A 23,692-nucleotide genomic window follows, 5' to 3' on the forward strand; every position below is an offset into this window, starting at 1 on the left:
CTGGAAGGCTGCTCAGAGCAGCCCTGGGAGAAGGTCAAACAGCGAAGCAGCTGTGACATCTAGTGGTACTCGTGGCTATTTCAGCACAGAGAAAAATACTCTCTGTAAATATGACAATACGTATATATGACCATCATGCCTTCATGACCTACCTGCAATTTTCCTCTATGACGGAACCACAGGAAAAATGAAAATAATTTTAGTGAAGCAGAGACTGCGCTTTGCATGGAGGAGTAGGGCTCTTCAGCCATCCACTGCTTTTTGCTGCTGCAGCTGGTTTTGAAAGGTTTCCCAGAAGATGAAACTGGAAGAAACTGCTGTAAAGGAGAGATGTGAGTGTCATTCTGTGGGTCTTCACCACTGCCAAGGCAAAATTAGGAACGAATAGGAAAATATATATTAAACAACGTTGAGTATGTGAGAATAAGCACATTTAAAGAAAGCTGGTTTTCAGTGTGTTTGATGTAACAGGTGGAGATCTGACTGCAGCTTTTAAGGATTTGGAGCCAGAGGACTCTCAAGAGGCTACAAGGTCTGAAGTGCTGGCATGGGAGTAACTTCAGTGCTGGTGCTCTGCATTTAACCGTAAGGATGTGAAATGCAGATCAGACTCTGCATTTAGTTTAGATATGTTTCCTAGAAATTAATTTTCAAGAACTGATCCTTAAGCAAAGCGTTTTGGTGGAACATTAACTTGGTCCTGCAGAACTCTGCACATTGCTGAGGTAGCAAGATCAGAGCAAAAGAAAAACCTCAGGGAAAAATCTTCACTTTACAAAGCACTTTTAAAGTTGTCATTTTTTTAGTAGTATTTTGGAAGTAGAAAGATGACTGCAGCACAAAAACCCTCCAACTTGCACAAAATACTTTTTTATTTAGGTGAAAGACAAATTCTTCCATGGGATAAACCTGAATTTATATTTTATTCTGGGGTTGTTACGCCTCCAGGAAAAAAAGTGTGGACAGAACTTCGACTCTCCATCAACCTTACAAAGCCTGACAAGAAAAACAATTTTAATATGAAAAAGCTCAACAGATGCATTTATGCCATTGCTTTAGCCAACACTGAGATTTCCAGACTATGCAGGTGACTTGTCTCGCTATTGCAAATGATCTGATCACATCCAGAAAAGGATAGTAAGAAGGTATAGTTTGGCAGCCCAGCACTTCTTAAGGCTTCAATGTATATTCAGAATAAAATAAGAATTTCAGCTGAGCTTTGCTTTGCACTTTCATGCTGAAAATGTGTCCCCTGGGGGGAAGGTATAGATTCTTGAAACCCCATGAGACTGCTTGAAGGAAAGATTTATCAGCTGGGGCTACTCAAAGCTCCCAGATCCTGCTCGAGGACTGCAGTCCAGCCAAAGTCATCCTCCAGAGGTTGTCCTAGCAATTTCCCCATGGATTTGTACAAATCAATGATTGTGTGAGTGTACGAGCATACCTGTGTTAAGAAAAATCTTGACCCATGGAGATTTCAAACTCTAAGAGATCCTTAGTTCTGCAGCCCATGTTATGCTATTGCTGGTTGGGGATTGCCATGAAAATGCCTGTGTGTAGATGGAAGCAAGTCAAAATAAATGCCAAACCATTCAAAATAAATCCCAAACCATCTAGTAGTATGGTTTTGCTATTTGTTGTGTTTTCATTCTGATCAAATCCAGAGCAAGTTTAAGGTGAGAAGGAGCAGAAAAACCTCACTCCTTTTTATTGAAAGCAGAGGGGAAAGAGCTCTTCCTTTTTCTGGTTCAAGGAACCTGCATCCCATTTTGCTCCTTCTTCTTCCTAGATGGCCAAAGCTCCACATGCTGTATCTTGCTCCAGCACCAGGAGAACTCCATGCAAGATTGTGGAGAACAGAATTTGCCCCAAAATTCTGTTTTTCTTTTGTGAACATCCAATCTTTCAGATCTGCTCCATTCCTTATGACCAGGAGGTCTGGAAGAGCTGGCTCCCTGGGTGGTGCAAGTGAACATTTCCCAGCACTGCGGGGCAGCTCTGGGCTCAATACCTGTGATTTTAATAAATCGTTGTGCTTGGCTGGCCCATCTCCGACAGCAGGAAGGCAGAGGGATGTGTATGGCTGCTCTGACTGCAGCCCAGTGAGCTGCCACAAAAGCCCATCAAATGTCAAGGTTTTCTTAAGAGCTGGAGGTGCTGAAGCATCTCTGCCAAAATTTCCTGAATAAAATGAGTAAACTCTGATAAAACCCTGATACAGGACAGAGTAAGACTTCAAATCACAGAGCAAAAGGGAAAAAATATTTAGAGGAAAACCAGCTGATGACCAAAGGTCTTCAGCAGCATCTGCCTTCCTGAAGAAGTGCAAACTTGAAATGGCCAGTCCAGGGCTGGCAGGCTGTGGGGACTGGTTGGGCGTCCTGTCCTTGGGGACTGCCCCCTTCTGATGTCGATGCTGTGACCCTGATTGGTGCCAAGGTGAAACCTGAGCCCTGTTTGTGAAGCAGCACAGGAACAGCAGGCTCTTCGGAAACACCAAGCCATGCTTAGGAAAGAGGGGGGTAGTGCTGGTTTGCAGGTGAATTTTCATTTGGCACTGCTGAAAATAATAATCATACCAGTAGAAATGCTACTGAAGTTTGAGTGATGTTTCAGGAGCAGAGAACTAAACATAAAATTTTCAAAACAGTATGTGAATTGCAGAGAAATGGAGTAAGTGAGACAACACCAGCAACCCCTGCCTCTCCCTCCTTGCCATAAACCCTTGATGGTTTTCTCTCTGCTATCTGGAGCCACATCAGAAGTCCCAGTAAGTCCATTTCTACCTAATTCCTTAGCAGATGCTCTCAGCCATAGCTCTGTTACTGCAGCATTACAGGCTGCAGGGATAAAGACTCAGTGGCTTAAAGCACAAGCGTGGCTAATCCTTGCAGAGGAATCCTCACCTCTGATTTTCTGTGCTTTTCACAAAGAGAAGGAGAATGGTAGACCCGGTGACTTCCAGGGCAGAGATGCTGACTTTATTTATTTATTTTTTCTTGCAACCTGTAAATTTTAGTAAAAATAATCCACAGGTGAGCCTGTTTTAGGTCAGCATCCCTAGCTGCTGGAGGCTGGGTACAGTTAAGGCCAGGGCTGGTCTTCACGCTTTGGTCCCTCAATCCAAGGAAGATGAGAGGAATGACCCATTTCTTTGCACATTCTTAACTTCCAGCGATAGGAGGTGATGCTGCTGCTAAATCTACAAGATGCATGAGGATTTCAAGCAGTGGGGCTATTTTGGAGAGTTAGGAATGGGAGCCAGTGACCAAACATCAGCTGGTGCAAGGAGTGTTGGTCTGGTGTCACCACTGATGTGAGTAAAGGTTAAACCAGATGGACGTTGCTAAGCCAGCTTGTCCCTGCTTTAGCAATTCCCAAAATAAAGGCTCAAAGGGTGGCCTTCTTGCTAAACCTTTCCTGCTAGAACCTGCTTTTGTCAAAGAAATGCTGATCACAGGGCGGGTGGCAGATCTGCATAGGAAGGAGCTGCGTGATGGGAAGAGCAGAGAGGAAGGGGAACCTTTTAACCCTGGCCAGCACTAGCAGACAAAGCTGATTCTGAGAAGAAAGCCAATGGTATATTTTATGCCACGAAGTATTTGCCCATAAAGGCCATTTTCTGGCTTTACTGACTGCATTGTTTGTATGGCTGCTAGGCTGCGTTCAACTTTTTTGATATATCTGAGTTTAACATATGGATCGAGTGTGTGACCACATCTCAAAGGATTTGTGCCCGGGGTTAAGGTCACCACAAAGCTTGGGGGCTGCAGTCCTAGAGCAGCTGGGTGGACAGCAATGGAGCAGGTTTCATGCTGGCACCAAAACATTGGTGCAACCTTGACCAGAGCCCCAAACGGACCCTTATCTCAGAGGTAAGTGCTGGCAAAATACATGTATGCAGACTTAGCAGCGTATTTTGCTGGGATCAAAATGCTTTCGGGTGGGTGGGAGTCAGGTTCAGCCTCACACACCTTCTGCTGACCTGTCCACCACACACTGCCTCCATGTGAGTGGGTTTCTGAGCTCTTGTCACAACCAGCAGAGACCTTCCAGCTTTACAAGGGCACATTTCATCCCTCTCCTTGAAGCAGATGCTTATAGACATCTCATGAACTGCAGTTTGTCCATGCTGATGGCACCAACAAGGTCTCCTCTGGCACAACGAGACCTGGGACAGCACACACATACTCACCTGCCACACAGGACCTGAATTTCCTCCTTAGCTGCATACCATTCTGGCAGCAAAGGCTCACATTAGGTGACTAAATATAGGTGTCTGATGCCGTGTAGGATGCATTATGGTTTCTGTGACATCTGTAGAGGACTGGCTAATTGGATACAGGACTGAAAGGAAACCCAGGTGTTTCTGGAGAGGCAGGAAGAAGCTGGATGGGGTGCTGCAGGGCAGCTCAAGCTGCACTAGATGCCAGCCCACAAGCAGTTTAGACATCTCCTGAAACCCAGAAAAGGAGATACATGGATCCACGCATGGAAATGTGCATATGGGAAAGGGACTGCTTTGTGTATTAAGGGGCGAGTTACCTCTGCGGATGGAGAAGGCTAAGCCTGGCAGGTAGTTGCTGTATTGAGGCTTCATGGAGAAAAAAGACACGGGGGTTTGGTGCAGGTGACAATTAGATCTAGGTGCCAGAGCCTGGAGCACAGTCTGTGTTCATTGTGTGGAATAACATCAGGTCTAGGGCCTGGGGTGTAAACAGGGCACCCTGAAAACAAAACAAAACAAAACAAAACAAAACAAAACACAAAACATATGTGGTTTTGCTGCTCTTAGTGCTGGTAAATCCAGATATTTAAGGGGTTGATGTTTTATTTGCATTGGACATTTTTAGCTGCTGATGCAAGCAAACAAAGCGTTGTCTTTTCTTAGAGAGAAGAAATCAAGGCTGGGAGAGGTTGAGTAGTTTCCGTGATGGTCCCAAGGAAGCATGCAGACCACTAGCACCACAGCCAGGGCCCTCAACTGCCCAGCCACGATGTAAAGGAAGGAATGAAAACAATTTTAACAATAAGTTTTAAGGGAGTACCAAAACCGGTTGAATTTGTTCACAAAGTGAAAATCATTTTCATCTGAAGATCTAGGAATGGGAAAAGGTTAGCAGACACTTTGTTTTTATCTTAGGCTACTGCTGGAGCTCCCATGTGGGTAAACATTAACGTGATCCTTATGATCCTTTTTTTTTTTTTTTTGTGATCTGAAGGTCTGGTCCTCTGCAGATGGATATGTGGCAGAACACCCTGTGTTTAGGATCATGAAGAAGTGCTTTCAAACAAAGTTAACTCCCAACTCCGAGTAAGACAGCAAGAAAAATGTTTTCTAGGATTCAGTCCCTGGGTGTGTGATTTTCACAAGGTTCAGCTCCAAGATCCGTGTTGCTCTTATAATGAAGTTGCTCATTTCATAATACATTAGGGAGAGACCCCACCGCCTGCCTGACATTTGATCTTTCTGCAGTGCCTGAAAAGCATTGTTAGTAGATTAAATCCCACAGCTGTTTTTAATCCTTTGGCTACCCCCCTCTGAGCTAAAACTCACTCTGTCCTGAACTGTGTAAGGGAGCCCCAGTCATTGCCACCCGAGTGTTGCTAATTGCTGTATTGTTTCTCCCTTGGCTGAATGGTTTCTTTCTATGTAGTTGATTAAATTAACTAAATTAATATTAGTGGGACAGAGTGTGCTCTGATGGGAACAAACCCACTTCCAAGAGCTTCTGGCCAATTATATACTGTACAGCTGGATTGAGTACCCTGAAACTTTACTGTTGGAGTGGTAATGACTTTTTGATTATACATGAATATTAATACTTAAAAGACGCTACATGCATTCAGGTTTTGACTAAAGAGATGTTTATGCTACTCAGGTTTGGAAAACAAAACAAAACAAACCCACACTACCCTTCACCTTCTACAGTCCCACTAAAACTATGCAAAAGTTGCAGTGGCCACATTGTTGACTTCATGCCTGAGTTATTTTAAATTGGTGTCCAATTTAGACTTGTGACACTACGTATCTCAGCATAAAAGAGAGAAAGAATAACCCATTGTATAACTTATTTGGGGTTAAAACTTCAGATCTCCCTGTTGACAGGCCAGGGACTCTTCTCTGACCCTTGGGACAGGCCTGCCTGTGACCTGCCTCAGCAAGCCCAGGGGGATGGCTTAGAAATAGCTGGGGTTCTGCTTGTTCCATTTGGTTTTCTGCTTTCCATTCTCACTCATTTCTGTTGTGTGCAATTCTAGAACAACTTCTCTCCCCCTCCTGAAGACACAATTTTTAGTGGTGAGGCACTGAACAGGCTGCCCAGAGGAGCTGTGGCTGCCCCATCCTTGGAAGTGCTCAAGGCCAGGCTGGATGGGGCTTTGAGCAACCTGGGCTGCCCAGAGGTGTCCCTGCCTGTGGTAAGGGGTTGGACTGGCTGTGCTTTAGGGTTCCTTCTGACCCAAATCCTTCTGTGATTGTATTTACTGAATTACCAATTTACTGAAAATTTCCTTGGTGCGGTCGGGACGTGAGCTCTGCCGCATTCCTACACATTTAGCCCTGAAAATCAGTAACATATGAGGTCTGTTATGTAGAGAGGAACATTTTATTAATTCACCAACGAAGATGTACGTGTCTTATGTTGTTTACTGAAGCATTTCCCTGAAAAATATTACTTATTTTTGCACTGGTGGCTACAGACACGACAAAAGAGTAACCCCTGTGTAGGCAGCGTGCCTTTCTCCCCAGCTGCTGACCTAGCAGTGTACCGGGACATCTTCTAATGCCCACCTGCAGACAAACATCAGAACTCATTTTTTGGGCTGAATGTATCACAATTTAGGAGCTAAAAAGTAGCGTAGAATGACTACGAGGAGCCTGACAGACTACAACCCCCACAACCCCCCGCGCGCCGCCGGGGCGGGCAGTGCTGAGGCGGCGAGCGGGGCCTGCGGGCCGGGTGTCCTTGTGAGGGGACGATGGCTCACTGCCACACCGCCCGGCTCCTCGGCCGCTTCCTCCGCCGTGAGTACCGCTCCCCCGGGACCCCACAACCCTCCCCTGAGGTGCTTCGGGGCCCTCCCGGTTCGTGGGAGCTGCTCTCAGCCGCCGAGGCCTGCTCCCCCCCCCCGGGCTAGGCCGCGGGGATGCGGGGGGGTGGGCACGGGAATGGGGTTTGGGGGTGAGGGGGGGGGGTTGGGGGGTCGTTGAGGGGTGAGGGGGTCCTTGGGGATGAAGGGTGTGCCCTTTGGGGGGGTGTTGGACGCTGGGTGGGGAGCCAGGGAGGTTTCATCTCTGGTAATGTGCAGAGCTCCTCGAAAAAGGTGGTGGTGGGGTTGGGTCAGGTCACTTTGAGTAGTTCTTTGGGTTAGAGGCCTCTCGGGGGCCCTGAGTTGTCCTGAGACTTCAGCACAACCTGATGAAGTTGTCTGTGTTGTCAGGAGTAACAGCGTTAGCCTTTAAGCACAGAGAATGCAAGCAATCTGCAGCTAGAACGTCAGCTCAAAAGCTTTTAGAGGGGTTGGTGTGATACAATAATATCACAGTAAATTAAATTAAGTGTTTTTCTTGGTGCTTATTTTGTGCAGTTAATGCTGTGTTCTCTACAGGAATCGGTACGGGTAGCCTAGGCACAAGAAGTTTTTCTTGGAATTTCAGCTGAGGAAATGGTGTGTTCATCAGGGATCTGACAGCTGACAGCAAGTGGGCAAAGTTAAACTTCATAAATTTCACTGGATCTCCGTGCAAGCAAAGCTTGTGCTTCCTATGGTAACATGCAGGTCAGGGGCTCAGGACATGATCCCACGACATTTTCAGCTGGTCCAAGTTGTTCCTGTGGCGCACCCACTGTCCCCCAGGCATCCCTTCCCACCTCTTGTCCCCTACGAGCACGAGTAGGAAGGAAGCTGTACCCCTTCCTGAACTCCTTCCTGTGGGGCTTACTCTGCCGGGCAGCTCTTTGCGCTGGCTCCCCAGAGCAGGTTGGTGCTGGTGGAGATGACAATGTAGCACCTACACTTCAGGTTAATTTATGCTCATAGCAAAAGTAATCTTGTGTGCAGTAAGAGATTAGGGAAGAGTGCTTAAGATTCTTTTGTAGGTTAAGGGGAAGAGGTGGACTCAGTGTTTCAGGAAGTGTTCTGCTTGCAGCAACAGTTCATAAACTCTTTTAAGAAAGTGCTGTAAGAAGGAATATTTCTTCATTTGAAACAGTTTTTGGTTTGAAACTCTTAAGGTTTGGGCAGTCTTTTAATTTATTAAGTTTGGACTTTGTTCATGCAACAGTCCCAGTAACAAATAATTAACATCTCCTCTTAGTGGCAATTTAAAGCAGTGACTTTCTAGTGTTTTCTGTTGCAAAAGAGCATCTGTTCTTGTTGGTACACTGCTGAAGCAAGCCTGCAGGGTGTGTATCGGTAAGTTTCAGTTCAGGAATTTGTGAAAACATGCTATGCAATATGTTAATGAGTGGTGAGGGCTTGCTCAAAGGTCAGCTCAAAGTGCTGCTCGCTTATGGACCAAGACTTAAGCTTATCTTAATTATCGCTGGAGAGTCAGGATTTTTGAAAGTTCTGGGCGAGCTGGAAGGCTTTGGAGAGCTCTTAGATTAAATAACCAAAGTAAATTTTGTGAATAATCCTGGCAAAGAAGTGCTGCAGAAATCACGATGCACACTGAAGAATTTCTTTGTTGCTTTTGTGCAAGCTCGCAGACCCTTAACTGCAGGCTTAGTGGAGTGTACCTGGGAAAAAGTTTGTTGTCTTAGAAGAACTTGATCTGTGCAGAACACAGTGTGCCTATTTCCACATGGCCCTGCAGTTTCAACTTCATAAATTAGGAGAAGAAAGCTTTTCTTTCAGATGCTGTCATGTTTCCTGTGATGTCCATGGCAGTAAGCGGGGATTTTTGCTTAGCGGAGAGGGAGGTGTTGAAAAGAATGAATTTTTTCTAATTGTCACTTGTCCGTCAGCTTACTTTTGTGTAACATAGTTGTTGTTACATAGTCATTGCATCTCTCCTTTACAGACTGGTTAATTTACTTAATTCCTCAGCTCCTATGCCATGTTTGTGGATTGTTTTTTCCTTAATTAATAGGAATTTGGCAAGGAAAGGGTGAGAGAAGAGAGGCTGGGTACCAATAGCTGGAAATCCTTCCCTGAGCTCATAATCCTCTTAAGACCAGGAGTAAGATATTTTGGCAATCCCTCAACAGCATGAAAACTTCTTTGTCACTGGGGATCATCTTCTACTAGTGCAACCGATACCTTTCAGGATGAATTTAGACAGGTTTGGGGAAGGATTGTCCAGGATACAACCACGTGTGTGAATGTGCACGTATGGCCTGATCGTGATCATCACAATTGAAGGAAGGACTGGGATAAGGAACTGTGTCAAATCTTCTTGTAATATCAAACTTCGAGTCAGCAAACTCTAAAATTTGCTGCAGTACTTTGGCCTCCAGGCCACGCGTCTGTAGGCAGAGGGAGGAGAAAGGAGATGGTCATAACGAGGCAAATTAAACAGCATGTGAAATATTGGGAGGATTTCTTAGAAACAAACTGAGGGTTTGGAACTGATGGAAAGTGAGGGGTATGTGTGTGGGGGGGAAAAAAAAAAAAAAGAAAAAACAACTTTGAGCATTTTGCCTTGCAGTCTTTGTACTTGACTCCTCCCTGACTTTCCCTGCACTAAAGTTCATTTTCCCTGTTTGTTTTGGAGCCTGTGCATTTTCTAAGGCTTTCTTCCCTTCCATAGGTAATAGGAAAAGGATTATCTTCCTTCATCTCCAGGCCCTCGGGGTATTTCAAGGAGCAGTGGAAGGACAATTTCATTTATTACCTGTCCATCTTCTGACAGTGGAGGTGTCTGCTCAGGGCCTTGCGGAAAGGAATCTCTGCTGCCTTACCTTGCTTTTATATTGTGCTCATTTTGTGAGCACCTTCAGGTGCTTCCTCCACGATAAGCGTGGGCAAGAAGGAAGCACTTTGACTTGGATTCCTGCCTGTAGCTCTAGGGAGTCTTGTGGGAGGTCCTGAAAATAACAAATCTTCAACTCTGTAAAGTTGAGGAAGAGATTTAGTACCTCCACTGTCAGCTGGCTTTCATCTGGGATAAGCTGTGCAAATGTGGCTTGGGTTGTGCTGTTTAAGTAAGGTCAGGATTTGGACATCCTGCTGCAAGAGTGCCTGAAACCTGCAAAAAAAACAACAAACAACAGTATTTACATTTGATGTGTAACTTAAAATATTTTGCAAATGGGTTAATTTTCCTTTAAACATGTAAATTGGTGTTTGCACTCGATGGTAAGTAGGAGCGTGTTTTTCTAGAAAGGCTTTGGAGTTGTCAGGCATGAATTACTGCTGTGAGGTTTCTTTCAAGAAGTGAATGTAACCGTGTTTCCCTGCTACTTGAGCTGCAGTGAGTGCATTACAGGCCTTGGCTGAACACGGTTTTGTTAATGTTGGGCCTCTGATTTGACAAAATGCAGCGTTTCCACCATACTTTTGATAAGATCTGCAAGTGCTAAGACTTGTCCTTGTGCTTTATGGCTTCGTGTGGAGCCAGCACCTTTGTAACTTGGCCTGTAAGTGAGAGCCGTGCATTAAAATAGCATCGGCAAGGAGTTTGGCTTTTCCTGGCTCATTGCTGAAGCTTTGTAAGCAGAAGAGCAAATTGTTTCTTGTCCTGCCCTCTGGAAGGCACATACATTTACACTAAGGCTCCTGGCTTTTGTCTAGTAAAAGCAATTGCCTGCAGGAGTTGGGAGTCACAGAACGGTTTGAGCTGGTGAATGAAGGTCCTAGCTGGAAACTGAGACTGATTCTATTTCTGACTTACCTGCTGTGAACTTAGGCGTGCCATTTCAATATTCCACCTGTTTCCTTCTCATCTTATATCTGTCTCAGCTATTTAAATGGCCATTAGCTGTTTAAATTGCCAGCTGTTTGCACCCGGGGCTTGCTGCTAGTGCCCCATATGTATAGCAAAACCTCATCTCCACCGATTCCTCTGCAGGTCCGACTGTGCTGGTAGCCAGGGCCAAACCTTTCTGCTTCAGGCAAGGCTATGAAGAGAAATACAGAGCTGCATCGTGCCAGTTAAAAATAAATAAATAAATAAAATCTCATCCAAAGCCAGCCCAGAAAGTACAAGGTGATTTTTTTCATTTCTTCCAATATATATCGCTTCCCAGACACGTGCCAGGCTAAGCTGCCTCTCTGGAGACAGCCAGCTGCTCTGCTCTAGCCAGGTTCTTCTGAAAAAAGCTGTATTTTTTTTTTTTTTTCTGAATCAAGGCTCTTCACTCATGTACAAAGTACATAAAGTTTTTAAGAGTAAATCCAGAAAAAGCTTGGCATTTAAGCTGTTTTTCAGTTATCAGTGCATGGGAATAAATATATCTTTTTTTTTTTTTTTGGTACTTGATAGCTTATAAAAGGCACTAAAGATTCTTATCCTTGAAACATGTCTGTATAGTCTCCTGAAGACTGAGAATTGGCACACTTAAGGTTCTGAAAACATCTGTGTGAAAGGTTATAAATAGCTGAAAATAGGTACGGAATGGGCAGCAGAGCTGGGGCCATAGAATTGCTTTCATGGTATGGAGAAAGAAATGACTGTTTGTTTTTTTTTAATACTACAATCACTGAGTGTGTCCTGCTAAAAGTCATCTCAAATTCTGTGCATCAACAGTTTATATTGAAGAATATTGTTTTTCTTTTTTCTTTTCCATCTTAGTACTTTTTGCTTCCTTTGTAAGAAACAAACAATAAAAAAACCCAACTCCCTCCGGATCAGGCGTGCCTGAGCAAGTGTGTGGAACAATCCAAGGAGCCTGATTCAAAACCTCTGTATTTTCATTTTGACTTCACTTTTTATTTCTGCAAATCTGAAGTGGAAAAGTTTTCAAATAGCTAATAGGTGCATAGTACCATAATAGTGTCAGTGTTTGTATGAGGATTGCACTCTTCCACATTCACTCCAGGCACAATATGTGGTCTTTATCTAAAACTCTTGTAGGGAGTGAATCAGTTCAGATCTCCTCAAAACCCTGGCCATTGCAAAAGCTCATGGCAGTGAGAGCATCCTTTCTGTGCCTCTTTTTCCTCCTTAATCTCTTGAGTTTTCTTGCATTGGGACATTCTACACTTTTCTTCTTTAATCATTTGTTAATGCCCTGTTTTTCCCTCCAGCAGAGCAGCAGTCATTCTCCTTTTCTTCTTGAAACCAGCATTCACTGTGCCATTTCTCTACAGTTGTGTTACTTTTGTGTGTGAGTGGTGTTTACAAGACCAGAGTTGTGAGAACTAAATTGAAAACTGTTCCAGTGGAGTATCCAGAGAGCCGTATTTCTTCAAGAGCCCACAAGCTGTGATGTACAAGTTCCCGTGGCTGGGCATCTGCTGGGGAAAGATCTCTTGCTGTGTGCCATGCTTGGAGTTAGGCCTGGAGGTCCTGGGGCTGTGTTGAGATCTCTTGGTGTCTGTAGGAGCTGTGCTATGTTTGCACAACATGTAGAGCCTCTGGGATATCAGGATCTTAGTTCTGCTTTGCCTCTTTGTAGCAGTTGTTAGGGGACAGAGACCTGTTCGTTCACAAATGAAAGCAGTGAAAGGTGTTTGTGATTTATCTTGACCGGAGCTCTGATGTTCAGTACCCAACATCTGATTCCCAGCAAACTGAGCAGCCTTAGAGAGTGAACTAAAGCTGTTTCCTATCTTAGAATGAAAGTTAGTAAATGCTTGCAGCTTTCAGGTCTGCTTTTAAAAACAGGAGCTACAGGATCAACATCTTTTCCTGTAAGCATAAATATACACGTACTGACTTGTTAGGACGTTTTTTTAACTTAGAGCATAACAAAGCAGTTCATTAACGATTTGTTCTCTCCTTGCTTTCTTCCTCTAGTGCACCAGAATGGAGTACGACACTGCTCCTACTCAGCGTCGAGGAAAAATCTGTACATTAACAAAAATACAAAGGTTATCTGCCAGGGTTTTACAGGCAAACAGGTATGTATATGAACTGTTTCTTCTGTCACCCTTTCAGTGCAGAACATTAATTGGCCGTAAAACATAGTAACATATAAAAGAGATGATGTGCTGGCCTTGTCTGTGTTGTTAGGAAACGGGACTTTGTGATCAAGGAGATCCTTTCAGCTCTTTGGTTTCCCATTCTTCTGTCCAAATACCATTTCCCTTAAATTCGTTAAACTAGATTTTTTTCCACTACTATACAAGCTTAAAACTTTTTTTTTTTTGAGTTGTCATCATGATGACTTGATTTTTGTGGTTGGCTTTGGTCTTAAGCCTTAAGCTGCACAGAACTGAAAGGGTTTCTTTGTAGAGAAAGCAGAAAGAGACTAGCAAAAACCTGCAAAAACCTTACAATTTTCAAAGTGCCTCTTTCACAAAAGCTTTTGAATATCAATGGCTATGAAAAAAAAGTTTTAATTTCAGGATATTTAGTATTTTTTTTCCACATTGATTCTTACACATTTGCAAGGGAAGAAGACTGCTTTTGCTAAATTTGTCAGCTAGTCAAGAACAAGAATGCTAATTTCTTCTATTTGATTATTGTATTTGTCATCTGCCATAATTGATGTGGAAGATAAAATGTGGTTGCTATGTCTGCTGGTGTATTAGCAACACAGAACAAACCATTCTTTAGTGTGCAACCATAGTGCTCCAATTTAAAAGCAAAAAGCATGGCATGTGCAATAAATTAAGTGCAATGAATTGCTTTCAGAATTACAAATGTCATCAAAACTTCTTTTTGCTACATTAAATTTGTCTTTGTATGCATTTTAACTTTACTTATTCTTTCTCTCTCACAGGGCACCTTTCACAGCCAGCAGGCGTTGGAGTATGGCACCAATCTAGTTGGAGGAATTTCTCCAGGGAAAGGTGGAAAAACTCATCTGGGTCTGCCTGTGTTTAATTCTGTGAAGGAGGTAATTTGCAGCAATGACTGGAGGACCAGGTGGCTTAATCCAAGAGCTAATGCTGCTGAAGGCCTCCTTATTCCATTCCTCATACTGAAGAGACAAATATTTGAACTGTGGATGTCACTGTGGAATGAAATAGATGCCTTATAAAAGTGGCTTTCACTGTGGTCAAGCATGAGCTTGCCTTCCATTGGGAAGTTCAGAGTCCAGATGCTCAGTAACACAAATGACTTTATAGTATATATAAATATATATAAATGACTTCATAGTATGCATATGTTTTATGCCCATAACTAGTTTCTGATTCTGGTGCATATGATGGAATTGTAACAACTGTTATCAAAGGGTGTTTGTGGTGATATTTGTAGGGGATATCCTTTTCAGCCAGTCCTTAGGTCTCAGGTCACACTCTGTGCCTGTCTTCAGTGAATTTAACACTTGTGTTGATTATAGTAAATCAGTATTTATCTATTTACTTCATTTATGTTTGTGAGTAGACATATTTTAAATAATTAATTGTCAGATGCTCCCCTTGGGCCCACTGGATGCTTAATGCTTTTTTTTAAATCATCTTTCTAGGCCAAAGAACAAACTGGTGCTTCTGCCACTGTTATATATGTACCTCCTCCGTTTGCCGCTGCTGCGATCAATGAAGCAATCGATGCAGAAATGCCCTTAGTTGTTTGCATTACTGAAGGTATTCCCCAGCAGGACATGGTTCGGGTTAAACACAGACTGGTTCGGCAGGGTAAGACAAGACTCGTGGGCCCAAATTGTCCTGGTGTCATCAATGTAAGTGAATTCTGGATTTGCTCCAAAGCTGGACCATTTTTGGTGATGGGTTAAATGTTCCATCTCACTTCTCCCACTCTCTCTTTAGCCTGGAGAATGTAAAATTGGTATCATGCCTGGTCACATTCACAAGAAAGGAAGAATTGGTGAGTTTTTGAATATCTATGCATTATCTAAAAGTAAAGTTTGGTACTCTACTATTCATATTCACAAGGCTAGTCACATCCTACCCAGATCACACTTAACATTCTGTATAACAGCTTCTCTGTCCTTCAGTTTGTGAGTGATCTTAGCCATTATCAATCCTGAACGACAAAGTCTGTCAGCCTGCCGTAGTAGGTGCTGAGTGCTGATGGCAGAGGCAAAGCAGTTGAAAAAGATTAGTTAGGAAATGTGTTTCCATGATGCTCTTAATTTGACTGTACCTCCATTTTCTGTGGGGTTTGAGAGGGCACCCAAATACTAATCCTTCCAACAGCTTGGCTTCTGAGGACTACTTTTCCAACCTTTATGATTCTGTCACTGGGATCCTACACCTAGCATGAGCTCAGCATCACCAGGAAAAGATTACAGATAAGTTCATAACATGTCAAGTTAGTTAGGCAATTATAACATGGTGAGTGGAATTGGCAAACACACCCGCTTCTCAGACAGGGAAGCTGAGGTGAGAGGGGCAGTGACTTGTTCATAATCATATGGTAGCTGCACACCCTGTTGCATGCAAGTGTCATGTCCTGATTTCTGGTGGTTCTTGTCCTAAACTATAGAAATAATAACTAGATTATAGCTCCTGCATTACATTATTTGAAAAAAAATATGTTCCAAAATATGCATTAATATAAATAGAGTTTCAGAAAGGTTGTAAACAGCGTACACTGCCATTATCTGTCAATGGGGTAACTAGTTTAACTTGGACACAAAATCATAAAATCACAGAATGGTTTGGGTTAGAAGGGACCTTAAAGATCACCCAGTTCCAACGCCCTGCCATGGGCAGGGACACTTCCCACTAGACCAGGCTGCCCAAAGCCCCATCCAGCCTGGCCTTGAGCACCTCCAGGGATGGGGTATCCACAGCTTCTCTGGGCAGCCTATGCCAGTGCCTCACCACCTGACGAGTAAAAAATTTCTAACTTACATCTAACCTAAATCTCCCCTCTTCTAGTTTAAAACCATGCCGCCTTGTTCTGTCACTGCTCCTCCTGACAAAGAGTCCATCCCTAGCTTTTCTGCAGCCGCCTCTGGGTGCTGAAAGGCCACTGTAAGTTCTCCCTGTAGCCTTTTCTTCTCCAGGCTCAGCCTGTCTCTGTAGGAGAGGTGCTCTAGCCCTCTGATCATCTCTGCGGCCCTCCTCCTCTGCAGAAGGTACCCTTCACAGCATTATCAAAATTTTTTGGTGGAAAGTGTTTGCTGTGGGAAAAGCTGTTCAGTGTTCTCTAACATTACCTCGAGTTTCCTTCTGAATCAAAGTTCTGTTAAGGTTTTCTGTGTCTACTTGAAATATCTTACAGTCAGAAGACAGTAGAATCTGAATGCAAGGCACCAGAAGTGCAAAATAATATTTTAAATCCAGTTGCCCTAATAGAAATATTTTCAATGGTGATCTAAGAATCAGGAAGTAAAGATGTGAACTTTGCCACCCTCCCAGCTTCATTTACCACTATGACCTTTAGTGATATGCTCCCCAGCTTTCTCTTACTGTGAGGCATCCAAGAACCATTTGACAATCTTGGGATGCAAGCTATAAAAATAGCTGCAATCTTAGGACCTCTGTCTGTAGCTTCTTTCATGAAATCTGAAACATAGTAAACAGGAAGCCTTTTGCAAATGTAGTGAGAAAAAAATTCTTTGCTAGTAGACATCTGCACTGTTCAGCAGTATAAACTGTAGATAAAACTAAGCTTGTTAGTCTAATGGTGCATTTTGTCCTCTGTTCATGCAATACACTAATTACATTGCTTGTTAAATGGCTTGAAATAGATGGAAGACAATATCTGTTTTTCCTGGAAAACTCCCCTCTTGGAGTGTTAACAAAAATCTTGACTTTGAAAAACGAACAAAAAAAATGGAATGATTTTGCCCCTGATCCAGGATTCAGCACAAAACTTCTGCTGTAGAAAATCTGCTTATGCCAGGCTAGGTTGTGGTCTCTTGTAATATTGGAATGTACTTGTTAAATATGTATTGCAGAGCAGTGTTGTAGCAATGGCTACCTTAATAGTGGTAACTTACATTACAAAGTGTATTTCCATTCTGGAGGGCCTTTCATGTGCCTGGCAATGCTGGAGATACAACTTGTACTGAATTATTTCATTAACTGTTCAGCTGCAATGCTGATTTGAGTTCAGTGCATAAGCTACTTGTATACAGGACAAGAAAGACATTCTGTTCTGTTTTCAGTTTTCTCTCCTGGTAAAGCTGTAATGTGAGGAATGCTGTCTTGCCCAATAGAACTGGCTTGCTGGGCAAGCCTGTTCATCTGTTTACAATTAAGTTTTAAAAGTGCTAGCTAAGAAATTGTACAGATACAATTTTATCTAGAGTTTTCATCTTTTGGCAAGGATAGCTGGAAAACTTAACATCTCACATTCAGTTTATTTAAGGTGATTTTCATGAATGCAAGTACAGCTACCTCTAGTCACGTACTTAGCTATATTAGTGTTAAGTTTACCTCCATTTCTTCCCTAAAGGTATTGTGTCAAGATCTGGAACCCTGACCTATGAAGCTGTTCATCAGACAACGCAAGTTGGATTGGGGCAGTCTTTCTGTGTCGGTAGGTTTCCTCAGAAGCAGCTTGCTGTATCTAGACTAATCTGCTTCTTCACAGGAACAATTCCCAATTAATTTCTTTTTTGCAAGCATAGAAATAGCTGAATCAGTTCTTGTCATACTGAGAAATTAGATCCCTAGCTGCTGTGAAGAATATCCCCCTTCTCTGATATCATTTTCTTGTCAGATTAATAACAGCCTAGGAAACAGTTTTGAGCAGAGAACTGCCAACACATGGATAATCACAGAAAGGTTTTGTTTGGAAGGGACCCTTATAAATCATCTAGTTCCAACCCCCCTGCCATGTGCAGGGACACCTCCCACTAGAACATGTTCTAAAATGTTTAGTATTAAAAAGGGTTAGGGCTTCCTTAAGCATTTACTTGGGTATGTTAAGCAAGTTGGCTAACTCACTTTTTCTTAGAGCACAATTCTAGAGTTGGAGTCTTGCCCCTGCTGTACATTTTATAGAGCCTCTATATAAGGTGTGCTGTTTGGTTATGGTTTGAAAGGTCATAGATGTTAACTTAGGATATCAAGCTTTCTGTAAAATAGTGGGGGAGACAGATTTGTAGCAGGAACCTGGCACTCTGAGAGCTGTCCCTCTTTTGAGCCTTTGGGAACAACTCTTCATGCTGAAATTTACTTTGAAACTATTAGTATGAATGTAATTTTATATTGAGTTACCTTAATGTGGTTTCATGTTTTTTTCAGGGATTGGAGGTGATCCCTTCAATGGAACTAATTTTATTGACTGCCTTGATGTCTTCCTGAAGGATCCTCATACTGAGGGGATCATATTGATTGGGGAGATTGGAGGAAATGCTGAAGAAGATGCAGCAGCATTCTTGAAAGAAAATAATTCTGTAAGTCTTAAAGAGCTTGTTTCCAGATGCCTTGGGGGTTAGCCATCTTCTGCTATGTCAAGAAAGCTTGGTTCAATTTCTAACCTGTACTGACAAAAGAACAAAAAAGAAACAGTGATTGTACTCATATTAAAGAGAATGACTTATCATGATTGAAGCTTCTAATTTCAATTCTAACAGCAGAGCAGCGACAACTTCAGATTTTTAGTCCTGCAATGACATTTGTAGGGAACATTTTTTTGGTGATATACATAGTTCTGTAAAGAGATATCTTAAAGTTCATGATTGCTTCTGGTTGACACAGTTAATCAGGAGGAGTTATCTTCAGACTAGTGGTTCCATGTTGTCTGAGGTTTCCAGCTCTTTGATAACTTTGCCTGCCTAGTTGATGCTTTTCTTTTTTTTTTAACCTGCCATGTAGAATTGCTTTTCATCTCACTCTCCCCCATGTAACTCTGTGTATTTTCTTTATCCACAGGGTCCAAATGCCAAGCCAGTAGTGTCGTTCATTGCTGGTCTGACCGCTCCTCCAGGCAGGCGGATGGGTCACGCTGGAGCAATCATTGCTGGTGGAAAGGGTGGAGCTAAAGAGAAGATAGCAGCTCTTCAGAGTGCTGGCGTTGTGGTCAGCATGTCCCCTGCTCAGCTAGGTAGCACCATCTACAAGGTTCGTTACTTGGAAACTGGTATATACACTTATCCAGAGCAGGAGTCTACTTTTGAGGGAATGGTAGTACATCTCTCACCCAAATATTCTGTTGCTCTAAGCCTGGTTAAACATACGAAGTCGAGTGACTGAACAAGCTGCGGTTATTGCTTAGATGATAGCGCAAGTAGCATGTGTAATACAACCTTATAGGAAAATAAACAGCAAAATATAGAAATGATTACACTTAGCTGTGTTTGCAACAACTGGTTGAATTGTGTTTTCTGGATGCTATCTGAGGAAGCAAAGAACCCAAGTTAATTTAAAATATTAAAACACTATTTGAAAGTACAGTATTTGAAGGAGGAAAGGCCTGGCTTATAGGCATGTCTCTTTTAAGTACTAATTTGGGATTATGGCTGAATGCATACAGCTGAGAAACTTCTGTATGAAACAGGATTATTGCTATTTTTCTTAATTCATCTCCAAAAAAGGCACTGTTTCATGCCTAGAGGAAATGCGTAATTCAACTGTGCTAGGTAGTTGTTTTTCCTGTGATGACTGCATAATAGCACCTTCACAGGCTGCTGTGGGAGTCTTCCCTTTTTTCTGTTGTGTTTTTTTCCTTTACTAAAAAGAAAAACTTTATTTATTTCCTGGCTCGAATTCTGTACTATAAGGGTTCTGCTGCGGTTTTCATGCAGAATTAGTGTTTTTCAGGCCTGTTTTCCTATGCCTTGACAGCATTGCAGTCTGAGTGCGGTGCACTGACCGCAATCTAGAGCTACTGGTTTTTCATAGCCAGTGAGTTAATGAGAGGTGGGAGAATACTTGCACACATTACACGCTTTTTAATTTCCTTTCTAATTCCAGTTTTTTAATTCCTAAAATTCAATTTGGTACAATAAGTAGAAAGTAATTTAAAATACAGTATTAATAAAAACCTTTTTCTTTTTTTTTTTTTCCTCCACCTGTAATGTCTGTGTGCTATTTGCAGGAGTTTGAGAAAAGGAAATTGCTGTAAGAGAAGACACTTCGGAACACCGTCTCTGAACCATCAGTGCAGCACCTGGCCTCTGCTTATCTTTTGTCTGCTAATCCTCAGTTGCCCAAACGACTGGCACTGGTTGTGGAATTTGACTTTGAAGCCATAAACCTCTTGGCTAAACCTGTTTTGATGTCTTCTTGGTTCAGACATGATCACCTTATTGTAAATCACAGCAAAATAATAAATCTGCTACTAAACCTGATACATCTTTTGAATTCCTGCAGCAGAACTGTTTCTTCAGTCATCATAAAGAAACCAATCAGCCTTGAAGGTCTGAATCTTTTGTAACTTAAGCACTGCCCATTTTAAGGTTAAGTCACTTAAAGAGATGCTTTTAAGGATCAAGGCTCTGACATTAAGCACATTGCTCATATCATGTATCACACTTTATTTTTAAAATTCTTACTTGTTCGTTGCTGGCAAGTACATTTAAACAATAGGCCAAAGTTTCCGTCCATTAAACCAAAGCTGCTGGATCTGAAGGGGTTGCTTGTTGATCCATGTAGCTGGATATGCCTGAAGTCCAGACTTTCTTTTCAAGGCTGACCCGTGCACAGTGTAGCCCTCTACTGACGAGGAATTCCTTTTGTTTTACAGAGAGGTGGGATTTTTGTTCACAAAAATGAGTCTAATTTCCCATGCAAATGTATACATGCAAAAGTGTAACTATGAAAATGATTTGCTCTTTGTCTTAAACTACTTTACTTTCCTCTTTAACCTGAACTAGGGTTGCATTGTTTGTGTGTTCTGAAATCCCAATACCATTGGGAGATAATGGATGAGAAATATTATTTTCTGGAAAAGAATGTAGTAAGTTATCTTACCTGTTAACCACTCCCAGCACTGTAATGGAAAGCCCTTTTTACTTTGGAAATAGCCCAAACACTGTGCCTATAAACGAATATTTATAAGTTTCATCAGGATGGAGTAAACCCAGGATTGCTTTCTTTATATAGAGGGCTGAAAATTCATGTAACCTGGCACTTGTCTGAAGCTAACCTTGTGTTCCATAAAGGTGCTGTTACCAAAACTCGTGTTGTTATTTGTTTAAAGCTGTTCTTAGTTTTTCTCACTTAAGCGCCTGGGCAATTCTGCTTTCTGATGCAAGCAGTGAACATTTATCTTGACGCTGACATTTACAGTTCCTAGACCTACGCCCTGAAGGAAGGAGTAAAAGGACAGGTCAAATGTCTGCTGCACCGAATGTGTATTAATGTGCTTCATATATGGTCAGGCACTGGTCAGATGATACGGGACTTACGGTGCAGAGACGAGATCCTGTATTATTCGTGTTGGTGTGGTTTACTAAAATGAACCTGACATTGTGTCACTGGACAGCTGAAGGCAGCACTGAGTGGTAAATCATTCGGTAAAGTCTGTGACAACAGGTAGGAATTTAACACTAGCTGAGTTTTCATGTAGTGCCTGATTTAATTTAAAGTAAAAAAGATCAAACAGTGTTCTTTAACTCTAGAAATACAAGTGCTAAAATGTCTCAGTCCATGTAAGAAGGCAGTTCTTCACGTGTGAAAGTCAGGGTACTGCAGCCTTTCCTCTTGGGAGCCTGCTAATCAAAGTGGCTCATTGTAGTGGTGGGCTTCACATCTTTTGGGATGGGTAACACTTCATCTACCGCCTGAATTTCATCAGTGCCAGTGCCACCAATGTTATGGTAGGTGACCTTCCAGGACAACTGAAGCCTAGGAAGTTTCCTGCTAGGGATTGCTCAATGAAAGCTACTTCAGAGGCACCAACGATTTTAGAAGATAGTCATAAACTGCAGTGACTGCTGTCCCCTGAGGAAGTGCTCCTCATGCTGAAATTTGAGGAAGCATTGAAAACGTGCCCCTCGTTCTAATGTTCACAGCAGGCATCCAGCACTGCTCTTTAGCAGCTGTCTGGTTCTGAACCAGCCTGGAGAGGAGAATCACCTAAGGGTGGAAAAGAAATCCGACCAAGTCCCATTGAGAGGCTTAATTTTTGCAGACTTTTCTTGATGTGTAAAAGTCTACACTTGACAAGATCTCATCAGCCTCTTACAGTGCTAATGACAATGTCTCTGGAAAATACAATTCACATCCGTTCACATCCAGGTGTGCTTGTGAATAAATAATTTCAAGTAGTTTGATATGGAAAACTGAGTTTTTTTTTTTTTTTTTTTTTTTTAAAGACAAAAGTTAGCCTTGAGCCTTAAACCTGTTTCTGCCTTATAGCTTAATAGGTACATTTTATGTGTAAGAGAGACATTACTGATATTCCATTCAAATTCTCATTGTGCTATGAAATTGTCTTTTTTATCATTTTTTTTTTTTTTTATTCTTTGATCCAGACTTGGCAAGAGAGCCAGCCTATAAATCACAAGCACTTTTTAGGAATAAATTCTAGATGCTCTTCCTAGTCAGAGGGATTCATTGCTGCAAAGATTTGGTTGAAAAAGAGAAGACACACCTACTTTTTTTAATCTTGCTGGGCAGTATTTGCCTTTGAATGGCATCCAGTATCCTCACTTAGTAGGTGCTCTTTGAGTCTGATGATGTCAATGCTAATTCTTCGAGGTTAGAGGTCTGTCACACCTAATAAATCCGATGCCTTTTGTGTTTGTAGGATGTGTTGGTGACTTTTTTTCCTGTGGTTATGCTATTTTCCAGAATGAATTCTGTACGTCATATTTCTGTGGAAGACTTGAGTTACTCTTTGTATCTCCGTACTTAAAAAGGTACTTGCTAGATTCTAGCAAAGGAATTTTTGATATTCACTTTATTGAGACTCTTTTATACCAATCCATTTGGTTAGATAAGGTCGTCTTTGTGTGTTGGAGGTGGAGAAGAAAGGAGAGGCTCCTGACAGAGGGTCACCCAGGTGTTGAGATGTACTTAAAACTGTATGGGATTCCTAAGAAGATGGTGGTGGTTTTCTCAACAGCAATTGGGGTAGTTTCTGAGGTTTGCCCCAGTTCTTCAAGCTACCCCGTTTTTTGGATATGCTGCTTTTTATCCTTTTGGTTACCTGCTTCTTTTTTGTGGTGGATTGAAATGCCCTAGGGCACCAGCAGATTTGTTAATTAAAGTCAGATGGCTGCTGTATTCAGATGGTCTGGGTGGTTTTAGTTGATCTGAAGATGCAACTTCATTCTTTGCGGATCAAACAGTAAATTTAAAGCTTTAAGGTGAGGAGAGAGGCACTCGCTAATGGGCCTCACCGGTGACAAGCGGGTTAGAGGTTGCACTCTGGCAGAAGGCTGCTAATTAGCTGGACTGAAAGTAGCTAAAATATGTCCTTTGTCTTGGGGTGGTGACTGACCTCTGCTTGGGGCCTGGTGACTGGATCCCCTGCTGGCAGCCAGGTGAGGGGCATATCAAAACGGGCCAGAAATCGCCAGGATCTGAGCTCCAAGGCCCATAACAGCGGTCTCAAGAAGAACCTCGGGGGCTGGCTTTTGTCCGGATGTCTTCAAAGTGGTAGCTGACTTCTGGTGCCCAAGTCATAAGCTCTTAATTATTGCTGTGGAATTAAGTATTCTCCACTACCTCTCACTTGTCAGGATTAGCTTAAAACTTTTCCTAAGAAGGGCTCTGCACACGTCTGATAATACAGGTGTGAGTCTGCTGTTTTCCAGGCAGGGAT

General features: G+C 42.5%; 1 protein-coding gene across 1 annotated transcript; it reads left to right on the forward strand.

Moving 5' to 3' along the window:
* Positions 1-6,902: 6,902 nt before the first annotated feature.
* SUCLG1 (succinate-CoA ligase GDP/ADP-forming subunit alpha) lies at positions 6,903-20,270 on the forward strand. Its single transcript, XM_084285959.1, has 9 exons — positions 6,903-7,027; positions 12,908-13,011; positions 13,836-13,952; positions 14,526-14,738; positions 14,827-14,884; positions 17,429-17,512; positions 18,223-18,374; positions 18,853-19,041; positions 20,018-20,270. The coding sequence occupies exons 1-9, from the start codon at positions 6,982-6,984 to the stop codon at positions 20,042-20,044; spliced, it is 990 nt and encodes a 329-aa protein (XP_084142085.1). The 5' UTR covers positions 6,903-6,981; the 3' UTR covers positions 20,045-20,270.
* The last annotated feature ends 3,422 nt before the right edge of the window (positions 20,271-23,692 follow it).

This window comes from Netta rufina, assembly GCF_964035555.1.
Source record: "Netta rufina genome assembly, chromosome: 4".
In the NCBI taxonomy this organism is placed as follows: domain Eukaryota; kingdom Metazoa; phylum Chordata; class Aves; order Anseriformes; family Anatidae; genus Netta; species Netta rufina.

What these genes read in the sequence shown, in the direction of transcription:
- SUCLG1 (XM_084285959.1), top strand. Translation starts at nt 6,982, where the DNA reads ATGGCTCACTGCCACACCGCCCGGCTCCTCGGCCGCTTCCTCCGCC. An exon ending in CCTCGGCCGCTTCCTCCGCC is followed by an intron (nt 7,028 to 12,907) that starts GTGAGTACCGCT and finishes TTCTTCCTCTAG; the next exon opens with TGCACCAGAATGGAGTACGA. An exon ending in GGGGCAGTCTTTCTGTGTCG is followed by an intron (nt 17,513 to 18,222) that starts GTAGGTTTCCTC and finishes TGTTTTTTTCAG; the next exon opens with GGATTGGAGGTGATCCCTTC.